Source organism: Carassius auratus, chromosome 35, assembly GCF_003368295.1.
Source record: "Carassius auratus strain Wakin chromosome 35, ASM336829v1, whole genome shotgun sequence".
Classification (NCBI taxonomy): domain Eukaryota; kingdom Metazoa; phylum Chordata; class Actinopteri; order Cypriniformes; family Cyprinidae; genus Carassius; species Carassius auratus.
Genome location: NC_039277.1, coordinates 4,152,808 through 4,168,847, shown reverse-complemented (window position 1 = coordinate 4,168,847; position 16,040 = coordinate 4,152,808). Strand labels below are relative to the sequence as shown.

The 16,040-nt window shown below is 36.2% G+C and overlaps 1 protein-coding gene across 1 annotated transcript; it reads left to right on the top strand.

Moving 5' to 3' along the window:
• Positions 1 to 3,629: 3,629 nt before the first annotated feature.
• On the top strand, positions 3,630 to 15,829 carry cercam (cerebral endothelial cell adhesion molecule). Its single transcript, XM_026219372.1, has 12 exons — positions 3,630 to 4,120; positions 5,467 to 5,577; positions 5,703 to 5,820; positions 6,098 to 6,232; positions 7,206 to 7,410; positions 7,634 to 7,753; positions 9,018 to 9,094; positions 9,173 to 9,279; positions 9,389 to 9,521; positions 10,535 to 10,662; positions 10,813 to 11,016; positions 15,116 to 15,829. Exons 1-12 carry the CDS (start codon positions 3,918 to 3,920, stop codon positions 15,348 to 15,350), a joined length of 1,776 nt encoding a protein of 591 aa, XP_026075157.1. The 5' UTR covers positions 3,630 to 3,917; the 3' UTR covers positions 15,351 to 15,829.
• The last annotated feature ends 211 nt before the right edge of the window (positions 15,830 to 16,040 follow it).

Genomic DNA, 16,040 nt, shown 5'->3' with positions numbered 1-16,040 from the left:
ATAATAATAAAGTGTTCATCAGATTCTCACTTCAGTATCTAACTGAGAGCAGTAGGACTTCAGGGTACTTTTTGCCTACAGTATAAATACGGTTAATGCAAACATACTACACTTTTCATATGCTGTTTTTCTCCTGCTATTCAGTAGGGAAGTATATGTGATTTCTGGTGCAGCGTAAGTTTTCATTGTCTTAAGATTATTTGAGCAAAACTCAAGGAGGAGTTTGCAAAAGTATAAAACTTTTTCATGACAACAGTGAAGCTGTAGATAAATATATTGGATTCCAATTATATAAGGCACAAAGTCATAAAGACATTTTAAAAAAAACTAAAAAAAAACTAAAAAAAAACATACCATGGACATAATCTTTAATCATTATTTGTGTAAACAAAAATTACATAAGTTATTCATGTTTTAACATCAATTTCAGCTGGAAACTGCAGTAAATTCTATGTATAGGTATGCTTTCTGAGTTTTGCAAAGATGTAGACAGAAAATCAAATATTGTTGCAGTTAGCATGTGACTATTGCAGTGCTTTTACACTATTTGGAACAGAGCTGATGTCTTTTTACAAACCAAACCTCCCAAAATGCTCCAGTGAAGATTCAAACTAATTTCACAAACTGACATTCATTCAGTTTTGTCCTGTCACTTTGCGACTGCTGAGTAAGTTTGCACGATTGAGCTGAGCGTGGGACTGTGAGTGACATTTATTGAGCTGATGAGCCGTGAGACGTCTGTATGGGAACATGTTATTGATTATCACAACGCTGGACGAAGTTCGAGGCTTTCCCATAGTGTCACAGCTGCCCTTTTGGGGATTTTGACTGACCCAGTAAAAAGGTCTATGGAGATTCTAGGACCAGTGGACCCCCCCTTCACTTTGTATGCCACATGGCTTCGTATATCCATAGGCTCATGGCAGACCCCCCACTGGGCATGGGATAAAGTGGCTTAATCAAAGTTGTCCAGGGGGGTTAATGGCCCCCACCTTTTGAATAAATGTTTGGGCCCAGACTAGTTGTCTTGTGTGCCCCTGACCCCCTGCCACACCCTGCTGCCCTGCTCCTCAGACCTTTGACCCAGCAGTGAAAAGTTAGTTGGGATGTTGGTGAACTCTCTCAGGGTTGGCTGTGCTGAAGGTGCTGGGAAAGTGCCCTCCGAGGGCCAGGGGTTGGACGGGTAGGCGTAGGTACCATGAAACGACACTCCCTTTGACCCAAGTCTCCGGACCCGGTCTGAACACAGCGCTAATTTAATTGTTACGGGCAGTGCGACTGGCCAATGATAGCAGGGCCACTTGAAAGCCTCTGAAATCAGTTTCGCTGGACGCCAGGCGTATTCCGTTCACTCTCTCAGCGCCTTTATCTCTTTGTTCTTTGTTGGCTGTTTTCTTTTCTGATTACGCCCTCCAAGGTTTTGCTCTTCAGCACCATCTCTTCATTGAGGTTCTCACTTTCATTGGATCTCTCTGTGAGGAGCATCTCAACATTTATAAAGACAAGAACTCAATAGTGTGGATGGCCAATGATCAATTCTACATTTCTTTGTAGATAAACAACCAGTAAAAGACAGAATCAATATTGAGTTTTTTTAAGTGCTTTGGTTGAGTTAAAGCACAGCAGCATCCTTGTTTTATTTTTTTTTATTTTTTTTTTTTTACAAACCTGTGAAGCATTTATAAGTTTAATGTCATGGCATCTGTAGGTGGTCTAAAAGTTTTGATATCTATCTATCTATCCTTTTAGCTTTTAGGAAAAATAGCTCTTCCAATGTCAAACCAATGGAGACATGTCATATTAAAGGGTTAATTCACCCAAAAATGACAATTCTGTCATAAATTACTTACCTTCGTGTCATTCAAAACCCGTAAGACCTTCATTTACCTTTGGGAACACAAATTAAGATATATTTGATGAACTCAGAGGGCTTTGTCCATGCATAGACAACAATGCAACTGAAATGTTCCCAGGCCCAGAAATGTAGAAAAGACATTGTTTAAATAGTCCCTGTGACATCAGTGGTTCAACTGTAACATTATGAAGCTACGAGAATATTTTTTATGTACAAAGAAACCAAAATAATGAAATAATTCAACACCTTCTTCTCTTTCAGGTCAGTATCCGCTACCATTCACGAGAGTACCACCTACAGTGTATGTATGTGATGCTCCTGATGCAGGAGCCGACATTCTGACGTAGAACCTGGATGCACTGAGCCTTGTTTACAAACAGAGGAATGCACACACAAATGCGTCGTGTTAAGCCCAATTTATACTTCTGTGTTGAACCTAAGTCGTAGCCTATGCATAGATGCACAACCTATGACGTAGCCTGACGTGCACCTCTCAAAAAATCAAACAGCGCGTCAACTCTACCCAGACCGCAAGCGCTGTGTTTAATCTGCTAGAATCCTTCCCTCCTTATATACTTGAGTTTTGTGTGTGTTTATGTGCACTTTAATATATTTAAATGTTACAGCTTCTTATATAAAATAAAACAAAGCAAAGAACAAGCGTCTATAATGCCTCTCTGACGAGCCACTTCTTCTTCTGCTTTTGCCGTGATGCTGCTGGTTACACCAGCAACACACGTGGACACTGCATTCTAGCGGTTTGCATGTGTACTGCATGTCGACGTGGACAATGACACAGGTGTATAAATAAAAACTGATGCATAGCCTACGGCGTAGGTCCAACTCAGAAGTATAAACTGGCCTTTATTGTCGTGAATGCGTAACAAAAACCTGAAGCGAAAGAGAAGAAATTGTTGAATAAAGTAGTTATTTTTGTTTTCTTTGCGCACATAGCATTACGGTTGAACAACTGATGTCACATGGACTATTAACTTAACGTTGTCTTTACTACCTTTCTGGGCCTGGGAATGTTTCAGTTGTGTTGCTGACTATGATGACGAATTTCATCAAATATATCTTTGTGTTATCAAGATGAATGGGGGTCTTACGGGTTTGGACTGACATGAGTTTATCAGTAATTAATGACACAATTTTCATTTTTGGGTGAACTATCCCTTTAAAATGCCAGATGGTACATTTGTGAAACAAGTTCAACATGTCCCTCTTGTGGTTGTTCACTGTATTCAAAGGTTTTATGAAAGAAGCAGTTAGTACTTTGTGTGATTGTTTTGTCAAATTAGAAAGTTTTCCATCTAAGCGGTTACATAATGTGTTATTGCTATGTATTCGTTTTTTAATGTACGATAGCAGATTTATGCTGGCACACTGATGATGTGGTTTCAGTTTGATCAATTTCACATTTTATCAAACTGTTATTTCTTCAATTTGTTCTTTCAGACAGAATGTAAACTTAAAGCGGTTTAAGGAATTAGTAATGTGATCTGGGAACTCGGACTAAACATGACAAAAATGTCACTGTAGGCTCATCAATCTCAGTGATGTATTTCGACAGAACAATCGCTAAAATGGCAGTGGTTCAGATCCCTTCTTTAGTTGCCACAAAAACGAGAAAAAGAAAGTATGCACAGGCATACACAAATGTTGCTCTGTATGTTGAAAAAAATGAAAAAGAACGTCACCATACTGTCCTGAAACATCTTGGCTACAGTGAAACAATGTAGCAAACGTTAACGCAACATTTAGCATTCTAAAATGTAACAGTAGGGCTTCAGAAAAGAACGTTGATGTGGTCTGGTGAAACATTCTAAATAACAGACAGTCAACGCAAATGTTACACTGACTGAACATACAATGTAACAGTTCTACGAACAAATCCTTACACGGAAGTTGTAACTCAAACCCAGCTAACAGAACACGTTGGCTCCTCCGGGGAGAACGGAGGTTTGAAGGGGAGTGTGAAGTTTAGGGAAGAGCCCTCTTCTGCTGCTGACGCGGATGGGACTGTTTGAGCAACGACGCCGAGGACCACCGAATTCCAGTCATGTTATCTTGGATTAAAAGTGTTTGGACCATTTTAGCGGTAGCACAATGTTACTTTTCAGAGGGAAACTATACTGAAGAGTCAAAGACGCATCCGCCCACAGTCGTTATAGCAATCATAGCACGGAACGCCGCTCATTCTTTACCCTACTACCTCGGGGCTCTCGAGAGATTAAACTATCCCAAAGAGCGCATCTCTATCTGGTTGGTGACTTCCTTCTTTGCCGTTTAAGCTTGTTGATGATCTTATTATTATTTGAGATGTCAAAATGTCAATCTTTTTTGCATTCAATCACCTCATCCCCTTGACTCTTCCAGCTTTCCCTCAAAAGCAGATCCCCTTCCCCCAGCTAATACTGTTCGGGTTGCATGTTGTGTATTTATGCACTTTAATGCATTTATTTTATTTATAGCGCATACTAAATAAACTAGGTAAATAATACTCTACGTAGTGCACGATTTAACGTTTAAAGGTGCTTCAAGTGGTGAATTTTGGTATTAAATGGACAGGAGAAGTCTAAGGCTACATAAAATGAAAAAGTAGTCATTACATGTTCGTGCTGGTAGTTAATTTGTATTACTCAGTATTTAAGACACCGACAAATAAGAGTGCCCAAGTTAAACAAACATACACATATGCCAAGTTGATGTTTTTTTTTTTGTTTGTTTTAATTTATTTTAATTGTTTTATTTACTCGAAATGTAATGTGATGTATCTTTCACGAAATACCATATTTTCCTTATTCCTTATATAAATCAGTGCACATAATCATTATTTTTCAAAAGGTACAAAGTATTTTTTAAAACATCATGAATTCTAAATTCATAAATATCATTCAGTTTTGAGAGGGGTTGCATAACTTGACATTTTACATCCTGGACTAACTTTGCCTTGCCATAAAAAGGTCAAAGTAATAAGGATTTTCTCTATGATATCACTTCCTGTTGTTTTTCCTGTATGTTTATGAATGGCGGTTGCACCACATGACTTCATAGAATATATATATATATATATATATATATATATATATATATATATATATATATATATATATATATATATATATATATGCACATAAATGCTCATATACTTATGGAAATCTGTAATGTATGATGTTTTATTAACAAAGTTCGGGAGGAGCACGATCAGATAATCATCCAATTTGGCACAGGGGCATCTTTTTTAGCTAATCATCTTAACTATCTCAAAAGGTGTATAAATATGCAGGCCTCCTACCTCCTGTCCTAAAACAGTTTTTCGGCATCCCTCCTCCACCCCAACTCCTCACTTCTAATCTATTTTTATCCCAAATCAGGGATAGGGGGAGTTCTTTGGGTTCGGGCCCGGACCCCTCCCCCAGGACAGCACGCCAAAATATGCTTACTATTCTCTTTCAGATTAGCTGTAAGGGTGAACTCGTGAAATGTGCATCGTATCATAAAGCGTGGCCAAAAACATAACCATCTTTTGAGTGGTTTCTTATGTTTTCAGATGGAGGCAATTTACAGACACCAATTAATTCCTGCTCTCTGCTTAATGTTTCCTGTAGGGTGGCGACAGACCACAACATTGACAACACAACAGCAGTCCTGCGAGAATGGCTCACAGTCATGCAAACACAGTATCACTATGTGGAGTGGAGACCTTTAGATAAACCCGTGTGAGATGAACATCACACAACATGAACATACGGCAGATACTTTATCCTGTTAGAACCACAATTTAAAGTTTTTAAAATGTAGGTACTACCAGTGAATCTTGCATTGATTTGTTTTATCCACACAGATCCTATGTAGGTGAGCTGGGGCCCAAGCACTGGACTAATGACCGCTATGAGTATGTTATGAAGCTCAAACAGGCAGCGCTGGACTTTGCCAAGGAACGCTGGGCTGACTACATTCTGGTATGACCCAGTTAGAGCCTATACACCCCAATTTTGGATCACACACAACCAAATATCTATAACAGGAATATAAAAAAATACAACCAGGTCAAAACTCTTTAAAAGATTTAGATCTTATTGGGGCCAGAAATGTGAATTGTGCTGGAATGCACTCAAATAATTTTTGCTCATATCATGTCAGTATCTTTTTATATTTTCTAATATCAAGTCTATCAAATGATATCATTAGGATTGTGTTATCAGATGTCATTCTTTGTGTTTATTTTCTCATCTGCAGTATTCAGACGCAGACAACATCCTGACTAACCCAGACACACTGCATCTCTTGATGTTGGAGAATAAGTCAGTCATTGCCCCCATGCTGGACTCACAGTCAGGCTACTCCAACTACTGGTGTGGCATCACTCCACAGGTACAGTGCAATGAATTTACAGCTGGGACGCGTGTGTGTGTACATGTGCATGATCTTAAAATAAATGCTATTCTTGTAAACGCTGTTTATCAAAGGACAGAATGATATAAAATAAATAGAATTGATAATACTTAAATTATCGAGCAGTAAATCAGCATATTAGAATGATTTCTGAGGATCATGTGACACTGAAGACTGGAGGAATGATGCTGAAAATTCAGCTTTACATCACAGAAATAAATTACATTGTAAAATAGATTTTATTCATTAAATAAATACAAAACATTAAAAAAACGATAAAACTTTACAATAAGGTTCATTAGTTAACTACTTTAGTTAACTTGAACTAAAAATGACCAACACGTATACAGCATTTATTGATCTTAGTTCATGTTCATTTCAACATTTCCTAATGCATTATTAAAATCAAAAGTTGTGCTTGTTAACAATAGTTAATGCACTGTGAATTAATATGAACTACCAATGAACGACACAATGTATTTTCATTAACTAACATTAAAAAAAATACTGTAATAAATATATTGTTCACCATTTGTTAATGTTAGTTACTACATTAACTAATGGAACCTTATTGTAAAACGTTACCCAAACATTTCAGCAGTTGTTTATACATACAGTATAACAGTAAAGATTTATTTTTGCAGTAATTTCAATAATTGACCTAGATGTTTATCTGTATTACAGCATTCACTAAATATGTAACTAAATATTATGCTACAAAAACATAAAATGTTGCACTCCAACTTGTGCATGGAAACTTGAATCTGTGATTCATACATTAATTGTCCAAACAAACTGATTTAAATTATTCCCATTTCACAAAGCTATACACGAGGGAGAGCAGATATTGTATATTATATTATAGATATATTCATTATAGGTCTGTTTAGGGTGTGTTTGTTCAAACACTTTGTCCTTTGGCTGTGTTGTTCAGTTTTCTGTTTCGTCTCAGGGTTACTATCGTCGTACTGCTGAATACTTCCCCACAAAACAGCGTCAAAGGCTGGGCTGCTACCCTGTGCCGATGGTCCACTCCACTATTCTGCTGGACCTGCGCAAAGAGGACACCAAGAAAGTGGCCTTTCACCCCCCTCACAAAGACTACTCCTGGCCCTTTGACGACATCATCGTTTTTGCCTTCTCCTGCAGGATATGGGGTATGTTGCCCCCTTCTGGAAGACTCCAGCAGATCTCATTTATCTTATGCAAAATGATGAGTTCAACATTTGGATTTAGATTGGACGGATTGAGGAAAAATTCTTCCCTATGTCCAACTGACTTCATTTTTTTTAGGATTGACGGTCAAATAGCCTTGAAGAGAGTCAGAGTGAGTAAAGTTTCTGACACTGTTCATCTGATATGATTCACTTTCTGAAACAGAGGTGCAGATGTATCTGTGCAACAAGGAGCGTTATGGGTATCTGAACGTACCTGCAAAGCCTCATCAGACCGTGGAGGACGATCGGATCAATTTTGTCCACCTTTACCTGGAATCTCTGAGTGAGTAACACTGACATTTCATTTTGTTATTTTTTTTATTAAATCATATTTTTAGAATAAACTTGTGCGTTAACTTGAAAAATGTATAATGATAAGAGCACTTAAATGAGCTTGTACAGCTCGTGTGAGAAGCAGTGCACTTGAACAGTGCACAGTTATAGTACTTCAAATATTTAAAAAGTATGTTTAAAATTTTTTTTCTTGCTGATTATATAATAATAATGACATAAAAGACCACTTAAAGTGATTATATTTGTTTTATGGCACTTTATGACCTTTTTTGGTTTTTAAAGTTTTGGTTACCTGGACTGTAAAGTGAATCCTTTTAAAATAGGTTTTAATAAAAAATATTGTCTTTTTTTTTCAAGGATTTACCAAAGTCTTGAAGTTTTCTGAATAAACTGATTATGTTTTTTTATAATTATTTGTGGATGAACTATCCCTTAAAATACACTTTTATTAAATGCGCATTTCAATTTTGTCATATTGATTTAATTTACTTTAAAATACATTTTACATTATTATCTTTTAATCTTTTGTTGTACACTCATTTATTTTAATGTCAATAATGCACATGTCATGTACTTTATCATAATTTGAACTGTAGGCTTTTATTTCATAGTACATTTAATATGTTTTGAATGTATTAAATTGTACAAAACAATTACAACTGTATAATTGTAAATGTATGTAAATACCGGACATTTTAACATGATTTGCAAACATTTTTATTTAGTTTTTGCAGTTAACATGGAGTTAAGTGTCTGAACATTTGCACTTAAGAATTGTCTTTTAACAATATATATATATATATATATATATATATATATATATATATATATATATATATATATATATAAACATGATATAAGTACATATATAAAATACATGTGAATATACTTTTTCACAAGGCTGGCAAATGACAAAAATATGATAGAAATAGTATTTAAAATAAGATATGAAATTGTGAAGTGAACTTTTTTATATGAAACTGAAGTCATGCATATGAGATATAAAGTCAGATTATGAGACACAAGTTGCAATTGTAAGACATAAAGTCACAATAACAAGATAAGTCACTTATAATAAATAAAGTCACAAGATTTTTTTTGTTTACCACAGCTACAGTATGATCATGTAGCATAAAATATCCCTAAAAGCGTCTTGTGTGATTTTCAGTGTGGTCTCACTGTATTTGAAGAATACACTAACCTTTAGCTCCTTAATCAAGGATTTGTCCTAATTAAAATGATTTCTCCCACAGTCCACGGGCCGCCAATGTTTGTGTCTCGCCATGTCCACGTTCCTCCCAAACAGTCTGATCTCATGGGCTTTGATCAGGTAAAGTTGAGTGCATGCTCTTGTTTTTTAACCATTGCTTTGAGCTGCACTATTCAGCTGTGTGTTTGTTCTCCTCAGATCTACCTGATAAACCTGCGCAGACGTCCAGACCGCAGGGACAGGATGTTACGGTCACTGTATGAGCTAGAGATTGAGGCTAAAGTTGTGGATGCTGTTGATGGAGCGTAAGAACAGACATTTACTCTTAAGAGCAAACTTTATTCATTCTTTCTTTATACATGCAAATGATGATAAGAGCAATAATGTTGTTTTTCCACTGGTGTGTGCATGCAGAGCTCTGAACAGCAGCGATATTAAGATTCTAGGTGTTGATCTCTTACCTGGTTACTACGACCCTTTCTCCGGCCGCACGCTGACCAAGGGAGAGGTGGGCTGCTTCCTGAGCCACTACAACATCTGGAAAGAGGTCAGCGGACCCTTAAACTATTGAAATAAAAGCCACTTTTATATATTGTTATTGGTAGCCCTTTACAATAAGGTTCCATTAGATGATGTTGGATAATGCATTCACTAACGTATGAACAAGACATTGGTTGCAGTATTTATTAATCTTTGTTAATGTTAGTTAATGAATGCACAACTTTTTATGGATGGGTAATGTTAGCTGAGGTTCATTAAATTATATTAGCAGACGTTTGATTAATAATGTGATTAAATGTTTAAATTAGCATGGACTAATGCTTTAGGAGTATCATGGTAGTTATGATGTAGTTAACAAATGGATTCTTTTTTTAGAATACGGTGTCTAATGCATCATGGGTTGCTTTTATTAATGCAGCTAAAATATACATTATATAAATGTATGTTATTATTATTGTTAATATTACTACTATTATTTATTTTGAAATGTACTACTGTGCATTACAACAAATATTTGTAGAAAAGCAGTCATATTATGAAATATGATTACAATTTAAAATAACTGTTTTCTGTTGTGTTGTATTGTAAAATGTAATTTATTTCTGTGATCAAAGCTGAATATTCATCATCATTCCTCCAGTCTTCAGTGTCACATGATCTCCAGAAATCACTATGATATGATGATCTGATGCTTAAGAAACAGCTCTGATTATTATCAATGTTTGTTTTTAATTATCAAAACAATTATCAAAACATTGGATGAGTCATATTTTTGTTGAAATCCTTGATAAAATAATGTACGTGTTCCCCATTCTTTAATGAGTAGAAAGTTAAAAGATTATTTATTTGCAACAGGCATCTTTTGAAACATCCAAATTATAATTGTCACTTTATGTCGCTGTTACTTTTGATCAATTGAATCCATCCTTAATTTCTTTGTAAAAAATTTTTTAATAAAAATCATACTGACCCCAAACTTTAACTAAACAGTGGTGTTTATTAAAATAATTAATATATGTCAGTATGTCAGAATGATTTGACCATTGCTATCATTCATAGATGGTAGACATGCAGCTAGACAAGGCGCTGATTTTTGAGGACGATGTGCATTTCCAAGTCAACTTTAAACGTCGCCTGATGCGTCTGATGGAGGAGGTGGAGCAGGTGGAGCTGGACTGGGACATCGTGTGAGTGACACCTGTCTGTCACTAGAACAAACCAGAACCAGAACAATGCAGTTATAAGGAAGCATTCAGTTTTATTTGTGCAGATTGGTTATGATTTTATAGCACATAAACTCATCAGGTGACTTTAACTGTTGTGGTGATCTGTTGCAGATACCTGGGCAGGAAGAAGGTGTACCCTGAAGAGGAGGTCCCAGTGGAGAATGTGAGGAACCTGGTGTACGCTGATTTCTCCTACTGGACGCTCTCTTACGCCATCTCTCTTCAGGGAGCTCAGAAGCTCCTCAACGCCGAACCGATATCCAAGATGCTTCCTGTGGATGAGTTTCTCCCCATCATGTATGACAAGCACCCAAAGTGAGTTGCACGCTCAAGTCTTCAGGGTTGAAGCATATTTTATAGGAATAGTTCACCTAAAAATGAAAATATAATCACCCTCAGGTCATTGAAGATGTACATGGGTTTGTTACTTCATGGGGAGAAATGTAGCATTGCATCAAATGTTCACTAATGGATCCTCTGCAGTGAATGGGTGCCGTCAGAACAAGAGGTAAATTCAAGTAATCCACACCGCTCTAGTCCATCAAGTAACGACACGTGACGTGAAAAGCTGCATCATTAAGACATTTTAAACGTCAAACTATCGCTTCTGGCTAAAAGACAAGTCCTCTATACATAATAATGCTTCCTCCAGTTAAAAAGCCACCTCATCTGAATCAGGAGAGAAATATGCACAGATCAAACACAGTTAGTTGGTGGGTTTTGATGTGATAGCTATAAAGGGATGGACTTTTTCACTGGAGAAAGCAATGTTAGGTATAGCGGACTTGTATTTTAGCTGTAAACAATGGTTTAAATAAAAATTTCTTGAAGGATTTATTTCTTAAAGTACACAGCGTTTCTCTTCTCAAGAACGTAACTGATGGACTGGACTGGTGTGGATCATTTGTGGATTATTGTGATGTTTTTATCAGATGTTTAGACACTCATTCTGACGGCACCCATTCACTGCAGAGCACCCACTGCTGAGCAAGTGATGCAATGCTGCATTTTTCAAAATCAGTTCAGAAAGAAACAAACTCATCTTGGAAGGCCTTAGGGTGAGTACCTTTTTATTTTTGGGTGAATTATTCCTTTAAATGTTAAAATGATTTGTTTGGTTAGAAGACTGATGTTGCTAATTTTAGTTGACAAAGAATGCATCCTCACCATAAAGACATGCATTACTCCATTATATTATGAGTACTTCACATTTTTGCAAAGTAGGACTGACTGAAATAGCAGACCACAAATGTGCACTTAGGTATGGAGATATGCATAGTTTCTTCACTATGTAATTGTACAAGTCATTTGATTTTTATGGACAGTGTCGAGACTCAAGCCAAGAAATAAACCCAGCTTTGATTCCTCTGTGGATTGGCATGATGCCTCCCTTTAACCCCGTCCGTTTCCTCTCCATCTCTGACTCTTATTCAGTTCCCGCCTGAAGCTCCTCATCCCCACAGAGACAGATCAGAGCAGCGTTCTCCCCGTATTATTTAATCTTTCCAGCTAACCGCGGCTCTCTCGGCAGAATCCAGCGTGTTGTTGCTGCCCCGCTGACGGCTAACCCTTTAAACACCCTGCCCTGTCTTCCCCGTTACGCATTCCAGCTAAATTAGTAGCAACTTTAGCCGCTTTGCTCTCCTTCCAAGTCTGACAAAGCCAAGGGCCCTCATCCAGCTGGATCAGTACACACGTTTACCCTCAGCACATGAAATATCTCTAGAGGCTTCTGCTGAAAATAACTGATATTTTATTAATTTATTAAGGTAAAGTCGAGCAGCACCAGCCCTGAAATGATTCGCCAGCTCGTTTTGATCCAAAAGAGACATTAAATAGATCAGTGCTGACCTCTTTCCTTTGAAAGGTTGTAAAGCCAGCATCTCTAGTACTTTTTAAAATTGAAATAGAAATCTATTTTTCCCAATTGCTCATACCGAGTCATAGAAATTTTGTGCCATATAGTATAGGATATAGTGTATAGGATATAGTGTAGATACATGTTATTAGATAGTATTATTATATTATCCATTACCTTATTATGTTATATTATCAAATATAGATTTATGTATATTTATAAAATGGGATTAAATCATTTAAGGATACACACACACACACACACACACACACTATATATATATATATATATATATATATATATATATATATATATATATATATATAAATTATTTTTATTTATTTATTATTTATGTATGCTTATATTTAATATGCATTTATATATTATATAATATTATATTGCTTATACTGAATGCAAGGAATTATTTAACATCAGGATAAAATATGGATATACAGTTTTGTTCAAAATAATAGCAGTACAATGTGACTAACCAGAATAATCAAGGTTTTTCGTATATTTTTTTATTGCTACGTGGCAAACAAGTTACCAGTAGGTTCAGTAGATTTTCAGAAAACAAATGAGACCCAGCATTCATGATATGCACGCTCTTAAGGCTGTGCAATTGGGCAATTAGTTGAAAGGGGTGTGTTCAAAAAAATAGCAGTGTGGCATTCAATCACTGAGGTCATCAATTTTGTGAAGAAACAGGTGTGAATCAGGTGGCCCCTATTTAAGGATGAAGCCAACACTTGTTGAACATGCATTTGAAAGCTGAGGAAAATGGGTCGTTCAAGACATTGTTCAGAAGAACAGCGTACTTTGATTAAAAAGTTGATTAGAGAGGGGAAAACCTATAAAGAGGTGCAAAAAATGATAGGCTGTTCAGTTAAAATGATCTCCAATGCCTTAAAATGGAGAGCAAAACCAGAGAGACGTGGAAGAAAACGGAAGACAACCATCAAAATAGATAGAAGAATAACCAGAATGGCAAAGGCTCAGCCAATGATCACCTCCAGGATGATCAAAGACAGTCTGGAGTTACCTGTAAGTACTGTGACAGTTAGAAGACGTCTGTGTGAAGCTAATCTATTTTCAAGAATCCCCCGCAAAGTCCCTCTGTTAAAAAAAAGGCATGTGCAGAAGAGGTTACAATTTGCCAAAGAACACATCAACTGGCCTAAAGAGAAATGGAGGAACATTTTGTGGACTGATGAGAGTAAAATTGTTCTTTTTGGGTCCAAGGGCCACAGGCAGTTTGTGAGACGACCCCCAAACTCTGAATTCAAGCCACAGTACACAGTGAAGACAGTGAAGCATGGAGGTGCAAGCATCATGATATGGGCATGTTTCTCCTACTATGGTGTTGGGCCTATTTATCGCATACCAGGGATCATGGATCAGTTTGCATATGTTAAAATACTTGAAGAGGTCATGTTGCCCTATGCTGAAGAGGACATGCCCTTGAAATGGTTGTTTCAACAAGACAATGACCCAAAACACACTAGTAAACGGGCAAAGCCTTGGTTCCAAACCAACAAAATTAATGTTATGGAGTGGCCAGCCCAATCTCCAGACCTTAATCCAATTGAGAACTTGTGGGGTGATATCAAAAATGCTGTTTCTGAAGCAAAACCAAGAAATGTGAATGAATTGTGGAATGTTGTTAAAGAATCATGGAGTGGAATAACAGCTGAGAGGTGCCACAAGTTGGTTGACTCCATGCCACACAGATGTCAAGCAGTTTTAAAAAACTGTGGTCATACAACTAAATATTAGTTTAGTGATTCACAGGATTGCTAAATCCCAGAAAAAAAAAATGTTTGTACAAAATAGTTTTGAGTTTGTACAGTCAAAGGTAGACACTGCTATTTTTTTGAACACACCCCTTTCAACTAATTGCCCAATTGCACAGCCTTAAGAGCGTGCATATCATGAATGCTGGGTCTTGTTTGTTTTCTGACAATCTACTGAACCTACTGGTAACTTGTTTGCCACGTAGCAATAAAAAATATACTAAAAACCTTGATTATTCTGGTTAGTCACATTGTACTGCTATTATTTTGAACAATACTGTAGTATAAATACATATACAATAGTATTAATATTACATTATTAATATATTATTAATTAACTTGCCTGGTTATTATATTATATTATATTATATTATATTATATTATATTATATTATATTATATTATATTATATTATATTATTGCTTACACTTATGGTTAGGGATTTTCTAATACTATGTAATAATATTTATTTATTTTTAATTGGAATAAATAATCTATTTGTCCCCCCCCCACACACACATATATATATATATATATATATATATATATATATATATATATTACTTTTTTATTGTATATTATTTACATTGCTTATACTTGGGGATATTATATTATATTATATTAGTTTTTTTTTTTTTTTTTGGGGGGGGGGGGGTCTGGTGACGTCACATGAAAATATTCATTACCTATTTTCTAAAGCCTACAATCATAAGTTCAGAGTTCAGCCTCTAAGACTGTTTTATTTTGGTATTTTCTTTCAATAGTGAGGACTACAAATCCCATTTTCCCAATCGGAATCTGAAGGTGTATTCCACACACCCCCTTCTGGTGCAGCCCTGCCATTACGCCGGTGACCCGGAGTGGGTGAGCGACACAGAGACCTCTACGCTGTGGGATGATGACAATGTGCGGACGGACTGGAGGGGCTCGCATAAAACTCTCAAGGGCTCTCAGCCACCGGCCGGCCTGCAGAGAGCCACCCACAAGGACGAGCTGTGAAGTACTGCCCCAAAGCCACAGACATGAACGAGTGAGCAGCTGTCCCTCATCACGGAGACCTCAGACCTGTGGAAGAGACGAGGGAGGCCTGGGACCAATCCTTAGGAGGAGACTTTCACTCGCTTTTACTTGTTTTCCAGTAACAATTTTTTTTTTTTAAATATGATTTAAAATTAAAAATTAAATTAAATTAAATTTATGCATTTAGCAGACGCTTTTATCCAAAGTGACTTACAGTGCATTCAGGCTATCAATTTTTACCTGTCATGTGTTTCCTTAGTAAAATAAAAGATATTAATATAAAGATATTAAGACATGTTTTCAGACAATATGTACTGAATTAAGTTTGTGGCATTTTTCTTGTTTTAAGTGCAAGTTTAACAGCGAGAAAATTAGAAAATTCTAAAATTGAAAAAAAAAAATCAATGGAAAACAAAAACTGTAAAGAAAACAGGATGCAATAAATCTGATGACTTTTATACTTGACTACGATTCAAGAGGAAAAAAGTTTCATTATATATTTGAGGAGAAGGTTTTTGTCCATCTTTTGGTACAGATTAAGGACATTTTCTATCTCTGTTAGGGCATTTTTCTCTATTATCTATATAAAAAAGGACATTTGTTAGTTTTTATGGAAGTAGTGCATTATTAATTTTACTACTGGATTTTATTTGTTAGTATGAACAGCTG